The 21,108-nt window shown below is 38.4% G+C and overlaps 1 protein-coding gene across 1 annotated transcript in view; it reads right to left on the bottom strand.

Moving 5' to 3' along the window:
* Positions 1-1,093: 1,093 nt before the first annotated feature.
* The window catches only part of ADAMTS6 (ADAM metallopeptidase with thrombospondin type 1 motif 6), a 348,499-nt gene continuing 328,484 nt past the window's right edge, over positions 1,094-21,108 (bottom strand). Inside the window, exons 23-25 of the mRNA XM_039469458.2 lie at positions 17,966-18,142; positions 14,992-15,148; positions 1,094-4,323 (exon numbers count right to left, since the gene is read on the bottom strand). Of these exons, the coding sequence (XP_039325392.1) occupies positions 4,214-4,323; positions 14,992-15,148; positions 17,966-18,142 (444 nt within the window). The 3' untranslated portion in view covers positions 1,094-4,213. The remainder of the gene's footprint in view (positions 4,324-14,991; positions 15,149-17,965; positions 18,143-21,108) is intronic.

The following is a 21,108-nucleotide window of genomic DNA, read 5'->3' as shown; positions in this document are numbered from 1 at the left end:
AAGCTAAAGTAAATCTTGTTTCTTGGTATTCCTCCCTCCCCAACTACAGCATAAACTATCCTTTGCAACTGCAGTGGGAGGTTAAAATGGTTGGTATCCAGAGTCTTCTCATGAACTATTTATAAGTTCAGTAGCTTTTGGCTGCTAGGGTAAACATGGAGAAATACTCTCCTAAGACTTTCTAATTATCTCATGTGACGCAACCTGATTTCTTCTAATGAAGAAACAACTGGATATGATGTGTATGAGATATCAGAGTGGTAGAATAAAGCACCATCATGCCCGGACAATTCATCTTTTCTTTCTTTTTTTTTTTTTTTTGGGTAGAGATGATGTCTCACAATATTGCCCAGGCTGGTCTCTGACTCCTGGCGCCTGATGATCCACCTGCCTTGGCCTTCTACAGTGCTGAGATTACAGGTGTAAGCCACTGCACCCAGCCAATTCTACTCTTCTCATGTAATTGATGAAGTTGTCATGAAAGTACTCAAATAGCTAAGCATGCAGGAGGGTCATCTTCATATTCAAATTTTTTTTTAGTTACCTTTGCATATCATTGTATCCCTCAACTCAGCAAAGACTGAACTATTAGTTCTTCAGCCCAAAAGGAAATGCTAAAGGTAGAAAGTGGGCTCATTATGTTTTTCTGCCCTGACTAGAAAAATCTCTCAAGTATGAATTCATTTGGTTTAGTGCCCTTGGCACATGAAATATGTTGCATCCTCTACTATACTAAATAATTTACATGGAAGGCAAGAAAAGGAGAGCAAAATAATTGTGCTCTAGCAATTGAAGGGGTGTGGTAGTGGCCAATCTGGACTTCCTTTGGGGCTTCGGAAGAGTGGCTGGTGGTGTCTGGGGATGTAGCCCTACCATTAATACCTGAAGCTCTTGTGTTTAGATAGGACTAAAGGACTAAAACACACAGAAGGAGGGTAAATCCCTGAGGAGGGTAATAAGGATACAGCAAATCATCCCAACCCTAGATACTACTTGGATAATTTGGATCATGTAGGTGTGGTATCCCAAGGAAATTCATTCCTGGTACTGCAAGTTTAACATGAACTTTTCAGGGAATAGACGACTTCAATCTGTATCATTATTGTAAGCTGAATTTTTATTTTACTAAATTATCTATGTCAAAAAAAAATTCTGTGCCTGGCGTGGAATTTCACTCCATCAAGTGTTACAATGATTTTTTTCATTTTCATTACAAGGAGGAGAATGAATGTAGGACAAGTGTTAGGAAACATGGCAATAAATTAGAATATAATTTACAAAAGCAAAAAAATTAACAGTGTACCACATTATTACTGAGTATAAAATAATAAGCAACAACTAATCACAATAATACAAAGGTAATTTCATTCTGTTTTACTGAGGATATCTATGTGACATTCATTCAAATAAAGTTCCTAATAAAATGGACTTTTTGGAAATCATATGTATCTCACAGGGTTTAATCATTAGGGTACATTTACCTTTCCTTTTTTAGTAGGCCTTTATCCCACTGGCAGATACTGCTCCCAGGTGCAGGGTACCAGTTTCCCTGGGGTTCCATAAGTAGTCTACATAACTCACTACTTTTGGAAAGTCTGCCACAGTGGCCCAGCCTCCACTGACAATCCTATTGTTATCATTTAGGAATAGGGCATCATGTAGCCATGGGGGTGGCTATAGAGTAGCAGCAGTATTGTGATGTGCTATGAAATATAATTTTTTTTAACCTATTTATGTTCAAATTCAAGGCCTACCTGAAACTGTTTCATCCTGTTACATTCTGTGTTTGGCTCCCTCTAGAAAGGCACACTGATGCTGCTCCTGAGTGTGCCTACATCCTGCCCTCAGAGATGGGGCACATCCTGGAGGTGACACCGGCTGCCCTCCTCTTCCAGCATCAGCCACGGTGCTGTGCAATGCCTCGGGGATGGCCCTCACAATGGTAGTTTCCAGGTGAGGTAAAAAAATAGCTTTTAGTTGGTAATAGGAAATCTTTTTGCAATAAAAACATGAGCTGATATTTATATTGGAGAAAATCAGATCTGGATTGCAAACCCATGCCTAAAATGCCACAAAAACCACCCACCTTTTATTTGTTTTATTTCACCAGGGCATATTAGCACCAAGTTAACTGTTCTTTGAAAAGGCTCAAGGGAATTCAGTGCTCAGGCCATGCTGCCCGTGGGCTGCTTGCTCTTCACTGAGTGGCTAAGATGGCACTTGGGCTGGTCTTCTAAGGGCACCATAGGTCTGGGCCCCGGTGTTTCCTCTTATTCCTGGTGTATCATCAATAGCTCTCTATGAAGGGCTCAGGGTTAAGAACTGTGGTTTTGAGAGAGAAAGCAGGTAACAAGATACAGATGGTTATGACTGCGAGTGTAGAAAACATTCTGTGCTGATTGTCCACAGCAAACCTGGGAGTTTAGGTTGGCTTTTGGTATCTGAGGGTCTGTCTTCCTTTTGGGAAAAACCTATTCATCCGCATTAGACCATGGTATATGTGATACACTGACGTGTAATATCAGAGCATCGTGATAGAATCAAGTCAAACATACTGTTTAACTGAAAGTATTAACCTTACAAAATAGCCATTTAGTCTTAAGTTTTAGGTGTTGGTGCATGCATGGTTTACACCTGTGTACAATGGGGAGGTGTGTCGGACACAAAGCACATTCATCAAGAACCTGCTGCAAGCTACACGTGTTCAAGTACAAAATATTAATATAAACAAGTACCCTTTTTTATTCTGAGTCTTGCTGTCGAGTCTTGATGAGCAGGATGTGAAACTTGAAGACAGGGAAAATATTAGCTAGTCATTTTAATTTAGGTGGTTGTGATTCTAGAATTTGACTTGCCCAAGAAACTGGGTTTCACATTTAATTGCCATTCAGAGTATCCATAAAAAATACAAAATACTTGATTGAGTGACTATTAAAATTATGCTTTATGATGTCTAGTCTCCATGAAATTTTCTTCTTTGGTTATTATCCCTTGCCTACTTTAAAACTCACAGAAATAGCACATTATGTGCAAGCACACTCATCTATCCACACACTTAAAAGCACACACACACACACACACACACACACACACACACACACACATTTGCTCTCATATAAATAAATGCCCTTCTACCATATCAAAGAAGGGACATCTGGAACCCATCGTAATTGTCAGCAAATTGCAAAAGGGTCTGCCTGGTTGTTACCGAGCCAGTCTATCTTTTGCATGGTATCATCTCAGTAAGCTCAACACGTGTGCAGCAATCCAAAGGGCAGAAGCCGTGCTGTGACTGAAGAGGATGTAAACACAAGTGAGTTGGGGGGACTCAAGAACTAAGGCATCCTGTGTGGTGGCAGCAAAGGGCCTGGTCCTTAAGTCTCTACCATACCCCAGGTCTGGTTTCTGCATGAAATTGAAATGTTTTTCTCTTAAAGTTTTAATGGAAATCTCAGCTTTACTTGCACAATGGCAAGTTGGCCACAGTCTTTCAGCACTGAGTTTATAGACTTGCACAGCTGCAGTAACTGATGCACTGCTTTAAACTATGTCCTTCATTATTGTTCAGTTTAATATAGTTTTATATATATGGCTCACAGCAGTGTTCAGAACCGGGGGATTATTCCTAAGGAAATTAAGTGGAATGAAGAAAAATAATACAAACTTTCATTACTTTTGATTTATAATTGCTCCTTAAATTATAGTTCAAAGCCCGTTTTATAATTTAAATTGTGGTGCTGTTGTAGTGAGATAATATTTTAAGCTACGACTTAAGAATTCTGAACCTTCTTCATTTCCATAGTTGACCAAGTTATAACAGCTACATTTTAAACAGTTTCAAATACAAATGATTCAGTGTCATTGCTAAGTCCATAATAAAAGTTATCTTAATGGTCCAAGGAGGTAAACAGGCTATTGGATTTACTCGAAAGAACACAAACGCTCCACAGTAAGCAAGTCTCCCTGTGTTGTTTGGATCTCTCCAATCTGGCATTCCCTCCTAATACCGTGTCCAGCACTTTGGATCAATAAATCCCACTTCACAGAAGTTAAAATAATATTGAAATCTTGTCAGCTAGGGCTGACCAGTGGTTACATTTTCCACAGGGTAATGCATTTGCAAGGACATCAATCCTCTTCCTCTGGGTGGCTCTCTTTGATGGACACATTTCCATGATGAAATGACAAGGCGCTCTTTCTGGCTTTCTGTGGGTCAGTGTCCTTGGCAGGTCTTACAACACATCTGTCTGAAGTATGCTCGACTGCAGAACTTGAACTTCAGCACCAGTGGGCAGTAAGCCACTTTATTCACATCTTTGCACTCTAACGAATGGGGGCAGAAAATGGAAAACAATTAGAGGCACATAAACAAGTATATAAACAAGCTGATGCGCCTGCATGTTCAGCAAGGACCCCCCTTTGGGCCAATTCACCTTGGCTCCAACCTCCATGTGGTTTTTGTTTTTGTTTTTAAGTATATCCTGCCTGGTACAGTCTACTAGAAACATTCTTTTGATATATTTTAACACGATTTAAAAAAAAAATGTTTGCAAGGGTTTCCTTCCAGATTTTTATAAGTATGGTGTATGCCCACTGTGTCTTGAAAGAATTACCATTTGCTGGGATAAGTGATCACTTTAGACAGCTTGGAAACATGAGTCATTTTTCTTACAGCGCTTTTATTGCTTCTTTCTCAAGGGTTATTTTATTCAACAGTGCAAGGTTATCCAAAATCAAACATGAGTTGCATTGTTTGATACCAAAGTACACATGTCTCCAGAGAATCTCTGCATCTGTGAGGCGTGGGGATGGGCCTGGGTGAATGAAAAGGATTGCTGACAGTGGCCTAGATTCAGCAACTACACTAGACAAAGAAGAAAGCTTTGAGGGGTTGGCCTCAAATGGCAGCAGTCTGTGGGTTATGGAAACATGTAGAAATGTCTTTTTCTAATTTGGAAGTGAGACATGGTCTTCTTTTTTCCTATGTGTATTTTCTCCTCAGTGCTAGAACTGCCACAGTTGCAGTCTGCAGTTCTTGCAGCCAGAAGGTGAATAAATGATTCTTTCTCCACCTCCCCTTGAGGCTGGTTACAGAAGGTGGGATGAGGATCCAGTGTAGAGAAAGGGACACGGACCTCAGAACTGCCCCTGGCGCCGTACAACCCCACTACTAGCAATAATGATATTCTTTTCCAGTATTCTGGTCACTTTTGTCTGGAAATTTTAGGATACTCTGCAAATCTAGTAATGAAATTTTCACATGCCTGCTTGAACCAAAGTTCCACCCTCATTTTTCCAGGTAGTTATAATGAAGCATCCTGGGTAAATGGTTTAAGGTAATTAGGAATCAGGCAGGGCAGTGGGTAAAGTTCAGTGTTAAAGAAAAGTTTTTGTTATTTCCTTGCTTTTTCCTGGCTTCAAAAACCCACTGAAGTTCTAAGAGATCAGATACATTGTACACGAGCCATATGATAAACGTGGAAAATTAAGTGCAAAGAAATGGACAATTTTCCAGTTCTTATTATTAAAGACTAAGGTAACAATCTTACTGATCTCACTTTTTAAAGGCCCCTTTGGTGAAAATCTTAAAATTTGAAACTGGAACTCCCAAATCCTTTGAAAACATAAGCTCTGCCACCCTCCAACTCTTTTATTCAGGATTTGACTTACAAAGAGATTCACAGCTTGAAATCTGAATGAAAACTTTTCACAAGATTCTCAGTAAATTTAAGTTTTAGCTGAAAGAAGGTAGAAGGGACAAATCACTTAACCTCTTTGTGCTTAATTTTTCTCATCTGTAATACAGAAATGATTAGAGTACCCACACTCATGTGTAACATGTACGACACGTGTACCCTTATGAACATCAAGTAGTGCAGTGCCCAGAACACAGAAAGTATGGATAAGTGTAGGATACTGAATTGCTATTATTATTACAATTATTAGTTATTAGTATCTTTATTGCCTAACAGAAAGGAAGCAAGGAGTTACACTCCAAATATCTCAATGAGAATGTAATATTTGAACTACTACTGAGAAAATACTGCCCTAAAGACACTATTTCCTGGGGCACAACTTTATTAGATTTACTACTCCATTTTTGGAAGAGTAGCTGGACTAGGAAAACTCTGAGTTGAGCAGATTATAAGCAAATTCACCAATTTCCCTTTTAGATTTAGATTTTATAATCTGATTAAATTATAATACATAATGAATTAAACAGAATATTCATGAATTGCTTCTCTCTTCACCTGCCCATCCACCCACCCATTAAGGCTATTACAAATATAAACAGTTGGCTGTGTGCAGTGGCTCACATCTGAAATCCTAGCACTTTGGGAGGTCGAGGTGGGTGAATCACCTGAGGTCAGGAGTTTGAGACCAGCCTGGCCAACATGGTGAAACCCCGTCTCTACTAAAAATACAAAAATTAGCTGGGTATGGTGGCACATGCCTGTAGTCCGAGCTACTCAGGAGGCTGAGGCACGAGAATCACTTGAACCTAGGAGGCAGAGGTTGCAGTTGGCCAAGATCGTGCCACTGCACTCCAGCCTGGGTGACAGATCTAGACCCCATTTCAAAAAACAAACAAACACCCAAATATAGTCAGGGATTCTGTTTCTTAGGTGAGAGCTAGAAGGAAGACTTTTCTTTACATGCAGAGGCCCAGAACACAGCCTTTTGTTCAGAAGCAGTATCTATTCTGTGGTCAGGCTGGAGGCTGGCTATCAGGATGTTCCTTTCTGAACTTTCTAATACCCTTGCTAAGTTAGTTCCCAACTAACTTGATTGAAAGCAGGAAGTCAGTGAGGTCCTGGGAACAGGATGGAGCTTAGGGATTAGGGATTATGAGTGTCCCCTGAGCTGCGTGCAGCAGCCACACAACCCAGTAGTCAGGGGCAAGAGATCTGGGTTCAGGTGGGCCTGGTGGTCAATTCTGGCTCTGCCTCTTCTAGGAGTTGATTGTCCTTTGCCAAGTTACTTCACCTCTCTAAATCTCAGATTCGTCCTCTCCAAAATAAAGGCTATGATAAGGTCTGCTCATGGAATGTTGTGAGGTTTGCATGAAGTAATACACATAAAGCATGTGCCATGGCACCTGGCTCAGAGTAAGCATTATTCATTAGCTTTCATTGTTAACAGCAAAACATCTGCCTCTGAAAACAACCATCATGTATTATTTCTCTGGGATCCCTGTCAAAATAAATAGAAGCTCAGGAAGGGTTTCACATTTATACATGTAAGCAAATAACAGAAAGCTATTAAACAGAAAGCAGGAAAATTATGATGAGGGCAGGAATGGGGAAAGACCTGTGGGAGATCCAGGGACTTCCAGGACTCAGACATTAATATGGAGATTCCTAGACTGTATGAAAGATCCAGTTCCTACTTCTTGGTTTTGCCTTCTAGGAACTGGTCTGACTAGAAGAATCAGTTCATTGTATCTTTAGATTTGATGACAATCTATTCACCAACCATGACTCATCTTTTATTCTCTTTTAACTCCACAAGAGCTTAATTTAGTAGCATAAAAAATTATAACTTATTAAGCATATCCTTTGTGTAAGGTACAACATAAACATATATATATATATATATATATCTTTTTAAGTTCAGTCATGTGTTGCTCAATGCTGGGGATATTTTCGGAGAAATGCATCGTTAGGTGATTTTGTCAATGTGCAAACATCATGGTGTGTACTTTCACAAACCTAGATGGTATAGACCAGGCATCCCCAAACTTTTTACACAGGGGGCCAGTTCACTGTCCCTCAGACCGTTGGAGGGCTGCCACATACTGTGCTCCTCTCACTGACCACCAATGAAAGAGGTGCCCCTTCCTGAAGTGCCGCGGGGGGCCGGATAAATGGCCTCAGGGGGCCATACACGGCCCGCGGGCTGTAGTTTGGGGACACCTGGTATAGACTATTGTATGCCTAGGCTACATGCTATAGCCTATTGCTCCTAAGTTACAAACCTGCACAGCATGTTGCTGTACTGAATATTGTAGGCAGTTGGAACACAATGTTAAGTATTTGTGTATCTAAATATATCTCAACATAGAAAAGATCCAGTAAAAATATGCTATTAAAATCCTGAAGTCTTATGGGACCAACTTTGTATATGTTGTCGTTGTTGACCAAAACATCTTTATACAGTACATGAATATAAAATGTTCAGCTTTACATAGAGAGCAAAACATAAGCTCAAAGAGATTATGAAACTCATGTTGGTCATACAGCTAGTTGGTCTAAGAATAGGTCTGTCTGATTCCAGAGCCACTCTATTTTGGCAATATTTTTGGTACCTAAATGCAAAACGTTTCTACCTGTCTATGACTCTGAATTCTTGAGATGACACCACTGATAAATCAACTTGGAGCATCATAGTCAGGTTTTGGTTTTTTTAAGAGTATGCTATGCCACTTTAGAGAAGAGGAAATGTTTTATAAAGGAGGTTTCCAGAATAGCAGCTGAATTATTTAGAATAGCCTGAATTATTTTTTTATACTTTGTCACTATGTCTTCCTCCTCAAATTTTGTATAAGTACACAAGTGAAAAGGTGATTTTAGGCACACCAAAAAGTTTTAAAGCCCCATTGTTAAAGAAAGCTGAATGTAATCTTCAAAATATTGTACCAGTTTTAAATTATATTGGGGCATTCAACCTATCTACCACTTTTAGCTTAGCTAAAGAGGACTGATTTGTTGTGCTCACTGAAATTATGCTGATGTAGTTGAGAGGCCTTAATTTTAAACGTATTTCATTAGTCTGCTGCATCCTTAAGTCTGGTGCAATTATGAAAGCCTTTTCTCTTTTACCCTTCAGCAGTACAACTTAACTTTTATATAAAAAACAACAACAACAAAAACCATTCTGGAAAAGTTGTACAAAATTAAATCACATATCCCATTGAAACTAAAACAATAACAAAATGTTCGGTTTTAATTTCTGAATGATTTATAGTTGGCATTGATTTCTAGCTGATTCTTAAAGCGTTTAGAAATTAAAAATTCCTCTATACCCAAGTAGTGCATAATGTGAGAATAAATAATCTAAGAGATCCATTAAAAAGAATTACTTAGTTTGAGGTTTTTTTGGTATTATAATCACTCTGTAGTTAATTTGTTTTGAAGGTTTGAGGTTTACTGTCATATTTTCTTCATGCAAACACACTTATATCTACTGCTTTCTAAGTACAGGAATCTGAGCCAGTGGATCAAGGATTTTAAGATGAAGGAGCCCCTGATTTTCTCTTCAACTATCATCATGTACCAGCTAAGTACTCTCCTAGGAGAAGAATGACAAGACACTCTACCCTTTTCTTGTAAGGATACTGGAAAGGTAAGAGGTCCTCATCATGCGGTTTCTAGTTAACATTTTGTAACCTAATTATTCTCTTTTTACACTCCACCCCTGAAAGAAAAGTTGTACTTTACCCAGGGACAGAGACTTCTGGTGGAAATGAATTTATGGAGAATTCCCAAATTCTTATCAGGGAGACTTGGGAACACATCAAGGGCTGAAAGCCAGCCCCAGGCCCTGCCATGTGAACTGGATCCATTATTAGAATCTGAAGTAATTTGCCAGGCACACTGGAGTGGTTCTTATTGGTAATCTGGGTTTCAGTAGAGTTGAATGATAAAATTAGACAATCTGTTTCATAGGCAACACATCATGAACCTACTTATCATTGATGTGCTAGTGGGTTTTTCATCAGGTGTTAATCTTTTAAAACTCTGACCTAAAAGACATGCTTTCAAAATACACCGAACAGAGGTTTATGATTTAGAATGCAATTAGATTCAGATTAAATGTGACTTTGAAGGCTTGATTTGGTCCAAGAAATACAAGACCAAGTCCTCAATTGCAGTGCTTTTGCATTTATTTCATTGAACGTTGCAAAGCTTGCCTACTTGTCTCACTGGAGTTGGGAGAGATCCTTCATGACCAGGTTGGACCATAAAGCATCTCTCTTTGGAGAATGCATGCCTTCTGTAAACTCCTTATATGGTTCAGAAGAAGAACACAGTAAGTGAAGAGTTATGACTTAAGCACTTAAGGGCCTATCTTTTGGATTTAAAAAGTACAAACAGCTGTGCTTCTGACAAACTGCCCATGGAAATGCAGAACCTGGTAAGAAGTGAGATAGCAAAGGCTGTGCATGTGTGGTACAGGAGTTGGGGGTAGGGGGAATGTGAACTCAGTATACTTTTCCTAATAAAGTTGTACTTGAGCCCTTGACATTTTACATATTCAAGCTAGAAAAGGATGAAATGGCAACTTTTGCTTGGGAACCTAACATTATTCATTGTAATAGAACAGTCCACCAGCTTATTTTTATCCTTGAAGCAAGATGATAACAGCTATTGAACTTTATTCTGATTTCAGTTTCCCATAGACTAGACCATTCCTTTCTCCTTTGCTTTCTCAGTTTCTTTTATTTAGTCTTATTCCCTGGATGTCACCAACATTCAACCTGGAGGTGGTATAATCTCAACCCCAATCCAGGGTTCCCTCCAGACCAGACAGCCAGGAATGTGAACCTGAATGCTAAGTGGATTATGAACTCTTTGAAGTGGCAAAGAAAAAAACTGGTCTTCCCCACCTCCTTGAAACCAAAGTCTTCAAATGACCTTTACCGTTCCTTTACTGATTTTCATACATCAGGTTCCACATTAAAACCCAAATGCGGTAGCTAGTTGGACCAAAAATCTTGGTTTGAGATTTCTGGAGCTGCCCAAGCCTTCCCAGAGCTATTTACATAACGGAGTCTGAGAGCCACCAAAGCCACCATTAGACATCCTGGGCTGGTCAACCATTGTACACGAACCACACCTTTCCTGGGTTGGTTACCAGCCCATGGCACACCATAAATCATTACCTGGCAGCAATAAATACTCTATGACAGAGGGCCTTGTGCTATTGAGAAGCTGAAAAGACTCACTATATAAACTACAAGGGAACTTGAAACTGCATGAAAGATGAATAAAATGGCATTTTGGATAGAATTTCAGGTGAGCTTGAGTAGGTTAGCCCCAACTGACATATGTACTTTTAAAAATTACTCTGAGTATTATTTCAAATGTACTGATACACAGTGTGTCTATAATTCACTTTTAGCAGCAACATAGTTACCCTCATCGGTGGCAGTCTGTCAAGATCATGCCTATAATGCTTTAACTCTCTACCAAAGGTTTTCAGAAACAAAAAAACTAAAGCAGATGTTTAACATAGCAAATTGTATCTCTCTCCTTCTTCCTCCCATTTCCCTCTTGCTATTTTAATTTTCTGATACCCTACTTCTGATTCTGTTACCATCATTTGTTGCTTAACTTCCCTCCGTCTCTTCAATCTCTCTCCATTTATTTTATTTTTTAATCTTATTCAAATTCCATTATCTTATTAAAGCTTTAAGGAACTAATACATTTAATTTCTCTACAGGTGCTTGAATTCCTTCATGACTAATAATGGTATACAGTTACCTAAATCTAAAATGTAGGCATCATCTTGAATGCCTCCATATCACTCACCTCCATGTCAGATTGTTCATCAGGCTTTTATTCTCCTTTCATTTTATTATGTTCCCCCAGTTCATCACCCTTATTTTATTTTATTTTTTTGAGACAAAGTCTCGCTCTGTGGACCAGGCTAGAGTACAGTGGCATGATCTTGGCTCACTGCCACCTCCTCCTCCCCTTCAAGGGATTCTCCTGCCTCAGCCTCCAGAGTAGCTGGGACTAACAGGCACATGCCACCATACCTGGCTAATTTTTTTCTTTTTCGTTTTGTTTTTTAAATATATTTTTGGTAGAGATGGGGTTTCAGCAAGTTGGCCATGCTGGTCTTTATCTCCTGACCTCATGATCTGCCCGCCTCGGCTTCCCAAATTTCTGAGATTACAGGCGTGAGCCACTGCCTGCCCGGCCTTATTTTATTTTTTTAGATGAAGTGTTTCTCTCTTGTTGCCCAGGCTGGAGTGCAATGGTGTGATCTTGGCTCACCGCAACCTCCGCCCCCTGGGTTCAAGCCATTCTTCTGCCTCAGCCTCTCAAGTAGCTGGGATTACAGGCATGTGCCACCAGACCTGGCTAATTTTGTATTTTTAGTAGAGACAGGGTATCTTCATGTTGGTCAGGCTTGTCTTGAACTCCAGAGCTCCGGTGATCTGTCTACCTTGGCCTCCCAAAGTGCTGGGATTACAGGCATGAGCCACCATGCCCAGTCCATCACCCTCCTTTTAATCCCTACAATATCTGCCTTAGTTCTCGCCTTCATCCTCTCTTGTCTGGACTCTTAGAACAATTCTTTCTCATTCTACTCCTATACAAGGCTGCCCTCCCTCCACTCCTTTAACCTCCTGTTATCCTGAGCATGTCATATCCCAGTTTTTTTTCACTTGTTCCCTATAACCCAAAGATAGAGTCCTAGCTGCCTTCCACTGCATGCAGAGTCTCTAAAACCAAGTCCCTGCCTCCCTCTCTGTAGCCTCATCTGCACTGCCTGCTCATCTGCCAACCCACTGCAGTGACAGTGAACCGCCTCTATGCCCCTGTGACTGCACACACTTGCCCTCTGCCAGGAACGCCCCGTATCTCAATGTCTTCTGGGTAAACTGTTTCCTACCTTCCATGTCCGGCTCAGCTCGCCTTCTCTGTGATGCTTCTGCTGATTACTGCTGATTACCTCCTCCTCTGTGCACTCATGGTCACTTCTTCCCACTCCTGCACCAGTACTGCTCATATTGTGAAAATTAGTTGTATGTTGCCAACCCTACTAAACCTTTGAGAACAGGGAATCTATTGTATTCCTTTCATAGTCTCAGTGCCTATTACATGTTAAGTATATTTGCTAAGCAAATGAATTAATGATTGGATAAATGCAGGATGTTATTTAAAAACCCTAAGTTGAGGAATGGACAGGTGATATATACACAAATATGATAAAGCACATTCAGTAAATGGTAATGCTATGGTTCGGTGCAAAAGTTATTGCAGTTTTTTTACCACTATAAGTAATACACTCTAGATGGTGATGCTCATTGTAAAATTCTTTCAACTTTGCTGTATAATGAAATACTGGCAGGAGGGGGACCATTACCTAAGCTTTGATAGTCAAAACAATTCTCAACATTCTATCTGTGGCCCATTTCATTCATAGAGATTCAGCTGAAAGACTGTATTTTAGATCCCAATACATCTCCCTGAATCCTGCCCTGTCTTGGGGTAGAGATGAAGTAAACCACTTCCCACTATGAGTCATGGGAACTTGACTGTGCTGGAGGAAAGGGGATCCTCTTCTACTCTCCTGTGTTAACCAGAAACTGCTCCTTCTCCAACTTTCTCACCAACTCTTCCTTGCTAAAAGGCATTTCTTTTCTCCCTTGATCTGCTTCCTACAAGCCATAACAGACCACTTTTGCAATATTTTCATACTAGAACCTCTTCTCTCTCTCTCTCTCTCTTTTTTTTTTTTTTGAGACAGAGTCTTGTTCCCAAGGAGCTGTGACTACAGGCATGCACCACCATGCCCACCTAACTTTTTTATTTTTTGTAGAGACAGGGTCTCACTATGTTGCCCAGCATGGTCTTGAATTCCTGGGCTCAAGTGACCCTTCCACCTCAGCTTCCCAAAGTGCTGAGATTACAGATGTGAGCCATCACACCTGGCCAAGAGATTTTTTTGTTAAGATAATTTAAAAGACATTTTTTTTCCCAAGAAAAATACTTTTGTTTCTAAAGAGAGAGAAAGCTAGATTTCCAGAATCTAAAGGGACAAAAAAGAAGTAGCAGTAAAGCCAGAGATTTTGCAAAATTTAAAGTTGTGATTTTTAATTAATGTAGCATATGGCTATACGTCTTTGAAAGAGTTTATTACATATATAATAGATGCATTGTGTTGAGGCTTAAGTATAAATACAGACCATTTGCAAAGATACAAGGTGTCCAGATCTTGTTATATAAAATTGCTTTCTTAAAACAAAAGTCCCAAGAAAATATTTTTAAATAGTGAATATAATTTTTAAAAATCCTTTGAATTACACAGAGTTGATCAAAAGGACTAGATCTCTCTTGAGGAGGTTTATAAACACATAGTTTTCATTTGAAAAGTATTAAAAATTATTTGACTATTATTTGTGATAGGTTTTTTTTTTCCAGGGCCCTATAATTTACATTTGTGGCTTCAGATGTTGTTCATGTGTATATATTTGATTCTGCATCCATTTTCTTATGAGAAGGCAATCTAAACTTCTGGACTATGACATATTTGTCTTCACATTCCTGATAATTTCTCTCATAGTGACTTGCACATAGTAGCATTCAAGAAATTTCTAATGAATGCCTAAATGAATAAAGAAAGTACTCTCTCTTAAATAACAGATTTTAAAAAGTCAGGATGGGGGTGCATATGCTGTTAATAAAGGGATTTCCCAATGTGTAAGAAACAGAAATTCCAGAGCACAAAGACCTTTGTCCTCTTTTATAAACAGCTATATAATTATTTTTCTACTTTTTTACGGTAAGAAAATTGGCACTTAAAATGCAAGTAGTTTCAAACATATGCTTTCATTATTTGTATAACAAGAATGAATTTAAATCTTCAGGATGATAGAAATCCATTGTCATATCCAAAAAGAAACAGAAGTTTGCACTTCAAGAGTGGTTCGTTAGAAAACATCTCAAGTTCTAAAATAAATCAAACATAGACTATGAGGCTGGATATGACCTTAGAGATTATCTACTCCAATTTCTTATTTTATAGATAAGTAAACTTAGCTCCAGAGAGGTTAAGTGACTTAACAAGGTCATAAAATTAGTTAAAAGGCAGGAAAAATCGTTGGTGTCCTGACTGCAGTCTACATATAAGCAGCTTTCACAAATGCTCTACTCAAACTAGACTACAGTAGTGGGTTTATGGGCTCATCAAACCCTGGGAACGGTAAAGTGAGTCATTAGAAACCACAGGCCCCTCCTCCATGGACAACTTACCTTCAGTATTAGAAATGGGGTTACTGTCACATTTGCTTTCACACTGCTGCATTGATGGAGGCCGAATAGTTTCTGGACAGTCACTAGATGCCTGTCCGGTGTAGGTGAGACACTGCACAGTTCTCATCTGCTGTCCAAGGCCACACTGAGCAGAACACTAAAACCAAAGACAAAAATAAAATATTCATTTGAACAATTTACAGGAGGTAAAAAATATACTTTGTCACTTCAAATTTAACACAATATTAACTTTTTTTTTTTGAGGCACAGGGTTTTGTTAATGTTGGTCAGGCTGGTGTCAAACTCCTGGCCTCAAGCAATCCTTCTGCCTTGGACTCCCAAAATGCTGAGATTACAGGCATGAGCCACCATACCACAATATTAACTTTTAAAGCCCAGATGTGGTTCATCTTTGAGAGGTGTATGATTAGGTCATTATACTATCAAACTGGTTTGGATAGTCAAGGATCATGTTCTTAAGCAAATAGACTCGATATAGTTCCCAGGATATAATACACAGAGATTTCTTGGGCTATTACTCCAACAATTCCATGCAAGCCTGGTGAACTCTAGCAGGAGTGTCATGAGAAAATCCGTGTGATGAAGTAGAATAATGAGAGAGTCTAGAGCCAGGAAATCATGATTGCTCCCTGTTTACTATAGGTGTGCAGGTAAACAACCTGATGGCTTGTTGGAGTGTCCTGTATGTATTCAAACTATTAGTTCAATATAATAGCAGTGACGACTGCTGAGCCTGCTGATGGGGTCAGTTAAAAAAATAAATAAATAAAAAATTTTAAAAAGAGCTTAAATAAGTCCCTAAGGGATTGCCAGCCATGCACATGTAGGGATTTCCACAATCTAAGGGATTGCCAGGTACGCAAACCTGAGAAGTAGTCTATGTTCACCAATTAGCATGTTTCCCTCTCCTTTTGCATCTACTCTGGGATTCAGTCATTTCAGGACTGAAGTTACTGTCTGAGAGGCTTAGTTTCAGTTGGGACTGATCAGCTGCTGAGGCTGAAGAATAAAGCTGGGTTGATCTATGGGCCTGCCATCCAGAATACCAGAAAGCCATGAAATTTGGGATCAAAGGCATGAGGAAGTAACTGGTACCAGCACAAGGGATGGTGATGTTTACGGGATCAAACAATTGAAGGTCTGTTGGATTCGTTTGCAAAAACTCTGAAAGCACCCATAGGACTTATAAGGATATTCATGAAGAGCCTTTAAAAAAAGTGTTTTCATACAGAATAACAAATAAATATACTATAAAATATATTAAAGCATCTTTGAAAATCTATTTTAACTGGTTAATTCTGAATTTTAGGAAACTGAGTTGAAATTGTAAATGGGAAGAGAATGACTTGACAACATTTAAAAGAATACTCTCAAATTGACAACTGTAAATTTGGCAAAATTACTAAAACACAAAAACTTCTGACTTTTATACAGTACACTGCAACAAAGAATACATAGAGAAGGAACTGTCTTCCTGGTTTAAATTAAAAATCATACAGCATGTCTGCCCTGATTCTTTAATAGCATCATATTAATCAAGTGTTGTGAAGCTGTCACACTTCTACAGTGAAACTATTTGACACTTAACTGCATACAGTGCTTAACATTGTCATGTGTATTCTACTTGAGCATAATGCAAATTAAACTAACTACTGCTAGAGATATGTAGAGTATTACTTATTTTATGATTGTATTTCTTTTTCTCCTCACAGGGCTGAGCATAGAGCAAGTATACTTAATTACCTTCATGGCTACTGAAAATCTTTGCCCTCTCCCAAATAAAAGAGGTGTCTAGAAATTACTGTACTCTGACAATATTGAATTTTGGCCAGAGTTTTGGCAACTACTTATATGAAGTGCCATTTTTCATAAGTAATGGAAGGCCCAGAAAAAAAAATCATATTGGTATAAATCACAATGGGCCATTATGATTTATTTGGGTCTCCAATATTAGAAAATGACTAGCAATAAGGTCAGTTATGAAACTACAGGATAAGGGCATTGATTGGCTAGCTACTTACTTCCTGGGGCATTATTTTTTAATGTAGCCTAGTAGATTTCCCCTTTGACATTTAGAAGAACAATACTTAATTTTCCTTCTATCTAAATATACCAACTGGGTCTTTTTTATTAATAATTTTTTAAATTGGCAAATAAAATTATATCTGTTTATCATGTATGACATGATGTTTTGAAGTATATACCCACTGTGGAGTGACTAAATCCAGTTAATTAACATATTACTTCACAAAGTTTTATTTTTGTGCTGAGAACCGACTTGTTTTTAAAGAATTTAAGGTGACCTACAGCAAGATAACACAATTTAAAAGTAGATAAGACAGAAAAAAGAAAAAATAAGAATTGGAACTTAATGTAGAAATGAGTCTAATATAAAAATACCTACCAGAATTCCTATATATTTACTTTCCAGTTTATAATGTATATCAAATAAAAACAAATCAATTGATGAATAAACATTAATAATATTTCAAAGATTATCAGTCACATTATCAAGCTAATTAAAAACCCCACAATTTTTTTGTGAGTTCAAGAGTAATTATCTCTATTTCACAAGTGGGAAGAAGACACTGGTGTTAACTGATTTGTTCCTTTATCAGTTGAGGAAGCTGGGACTAGAATCCCAAGTTTTGGTAGTTTGTTCAAATCTCTATCCATTAGTCTGTTTCTCTTTTAATTTTAACCTACAATGGATCTGAAGAATAGAATCTAAAGTGGTAAGTTTGTGGGTATGGGAGAATCATGGGCTCACTCTGTGTGTATCCACATGTGGCTTCTGTGGTTTGTGTACTGTTTCACACTCATGCTTCATACCTAGACTTCTACATGTTAATTCTTACTCATCTCTCAAGTCCTTAAAATGATCATACAAGGAACCTCAGGTTTGTGTCTCAAGGAGCTATTTCTGCAGAAGCCCACAGTACAAATGCTTTACCTGGCCCCAGTCTCCAGTGACCCAGCGAGGAGGAGGGCAGCGGCCCAAACTGCAGCGGATGCGGACAGGAGGTTTGCCTTCCTCTGGACACTGTGCAGCTGAGAATGTCTTAGAAAGGTCGCTGCTCTTGCACAGAACAATCCGATGCTTGAATCCTGGACCACATTTTGGAGTGCACTGGAAATAAAACAAATAGTAATGAATCACGACAGTTTAAAGACAGAGGAAAATTTAAGGAAAGTCTTTCTTCAAGTAAATGTGTGTTTTAGTACAGAATATATACATACACTAAGTTCTAGGCAAAGTCTCTCAGATACAAAATTCCTTAGAGTTTTTAGGCAAAGGTATTTTCATCTTTTTCCTAAGGTCTTTAAGAGAGAAATCCAACATTTGCTTTTCTTGGCTAACTCATTTTCTTCCTCTATTGGGGATAGGTTGATTCCTCTATTTCTTTCTATCCTTGGCCTCATTCAGCTGTGATAAGATTCTGCTAATTTTTGGAATGTGGAATCCTTGGTTTCCTACTTGGTGGGTGTGGTCTTCTAAAAAGAATTTGTATGTTATTAGTAGACCACAAGAACTTGTCTCTGTGAAGCAAGTTCAGGGTTGATTTAGATAAACTATTCTTATGTCTGGTTGCTAAGCATACTTGGTCACAGGTGAAGGTTTCCTGCACAGAAAATCTCTGGACTTTTCCCTGTCCATCAGTTACAAATCTAAGGAAGTTGTTCATTGGAATTGGGTCTGTTTGTTGTTGGTACAGAGGGAAGGATGCTTTTCCCTATGTCACAAATCTTATATACCTCATCTCCAGGTGTTTCTAGAAGTCACCTGTTTAACAGGGTAGTTGACTGGAGTCTTCTAGCTTTCTCCCCTGTATGTCTGGACCCTTTCTTAAAATCTGTATTTCCCCTCATTTAAGTGAGGACCTTAGCCAAACAACATTTGGAAGCACTGTATATTATGTACCTTTCATGCAAAAAACATTTCCAGATCTCCTACAGGAACCACACTAGACTGGGGAGATATAAAAATGAATGAAATAGTCTCTATGCTCAAGGAGCTCAGAGTCTTATTTAGGAGACAGACATGGAAACACAGGTTAATGTTAAAAGTATCATATAAGTGTATGTAGAACACATAAATTATCACACCCCTAACACCATTAGCCTGTTTTATAATTATGTATTTACATGTCTTCTCATCTCTACTACAGTATAAGCTCCTTAAAATTACTCCATTTGTTTCATCTTTGCATGCTTATGTGCATGCAAACATACATGTGCACATGCACACACATGCACCCCAGGATCCAGCTGAAGACTCTGAGTAAACACTTGATAAATATATGCCGTTCTTTTTCTGGAAAGGTGACAGTTTTGATTTACCGTTAGGTAAATCAAGATGTACTAGTTGTAGATGGGGATATCTAGGTGCACACCACATACACATACACACAGGGGGTTTTTTAGGGGGCAGTCTTTGAGCCTGGTGTATGTCACAGAAAGAGAGAAAGTGGCAACATTTTTTTCAGGTGGAAATCAATGATTCAATGCAAATTCTTTATTACAATGAATATAATCATAGAATACATATCCTCCAACTTAGAAAAGGTTTCATTAAGATGCATTTTGAAGGAAGATAACACAGTTTTTTCCAGTATAGCTCTAGAAGAGGCTTTAGTTAGGGAGTGAAGATCAAGAGAGAAATTTCTGATTCCTGTTATTCCTCTTCACAGCCAAATCAATATCCTCATAACCTGGTGCTGCCTCACTCTACCCATACAACCCATCACTAGGTCTTTATTAATTCAATTCCGAAATCTCTCTCACACCTGTTGATTTCTCTCCATCTCTACTGCCCCTAACCTTACTTCAGACAAACATCACTTCTCATACGAAATTTTGTAATGGCTTTCTAGTAGGTCTCTTGTTTCTTCTCTTGCCTCGCTTAAATCTACTCCCTAAACTTCAGTGAGAGGGATCCTTCTAAAACACATATCCAGTTATACTGCCTTCTGATTTAAAAAAAAAAATCATTTAATAGCTTACTATAGCCTTCAAGATAAAAATGCAAACTCTATATCTGCTTACTACACTACAGTAGTAAGGCCCTACTTACCTCCTGAGGTTCATCTCTCTATATGTCAGCCATATAAAATAATTTGCAGTATTCTCCAGTGTTAGCCCAGTGTCAGGCACAAAGCGAACAGTGTTGTTGTTGCAACTACAGTAACTACTACTACTGCTGCCACTAATAGCATCTATCATTTAATAAATACTTTATCTATCAAGTGTGCTAAATACTATAATTTATATAGTCCTTACAACTCTCCTATCAGGTGGCAATTAAAATAGGAAAGCTTAGAGTGACTGGTAAAAAGTCACATGTATATGAAATGGTGGAGCCATTCTAATACTAATTCTTGCTAAGTGTTTTCTGGATGTCAGGCCTGTACTATGTACTTTGTATGTATTGTCTAATTTAATACAACAATCACATATATTTCAAGAAACCAAAGAATGTGATAATTTCTGTAGCATGAACAAAGCCCTAATCCAAGTCTTTGAGCTTGCCTCAGTTGTGTCTAGTCCATTTCTATCTCTTGAACTTGTTCCACTTATTTTAATCCACTTCATGCCAAGTCTCCTCCGCTGTTCAAACTGAAGACTTACAGGATTTCTGCCACTCTCTTAACGCTTAATATTATCATTGATAACGATAACACTATACTACTTTCCATTTCATTAAAGATAAACAGTTCAGAAAATACTTTTAAAGCCAATATTAAACATTATTAAACGAATTTTTAAGAATTATTACAGATGAGAAAAGCTTAAGAGACTTCATTAAGGATAAACAGCAAATGTTAAAGCTGGAACTAAATCCTACACTTTGTGACCCATACTTTAGGCCTACTCATTATCCATTTCTCTGTTATTACTGTATTCACAGGCTGTTCTTAGTATTGGCAGAAATGAACTCATGACAATACATAGTAAATATAAATTATTATCAGAATAAGTTGAGGTGAAGTATAAAAGGATACAAGGCCACTTCATCCTTACATTAGGCAAAAACATGTAGGATTTACGGGGAACTCAGTTTTTGTATTTTGAGGCTATGATTAATTTTCTAATGGG

The sequence above is a fragment of the Saimiri boliviensis genome, chromosome 1, assembly GCF_048565385.1.
Source record: "Saimiri boliviensis isolate mSaiBol1 chromosome 1, mSaiBol1.pri, whole genome shotgun sequence".
Lineage (NCBI taxonomy): Eukaryota > Metazoa > Chordata > Mammalia > Primates > Cebidae > Saimiri > Saimiri boliviensis.
Note: the sequence above shows the minus strand (reverse complement) of the source record. Positions and strands in the feature narration are given on the sequence as shown.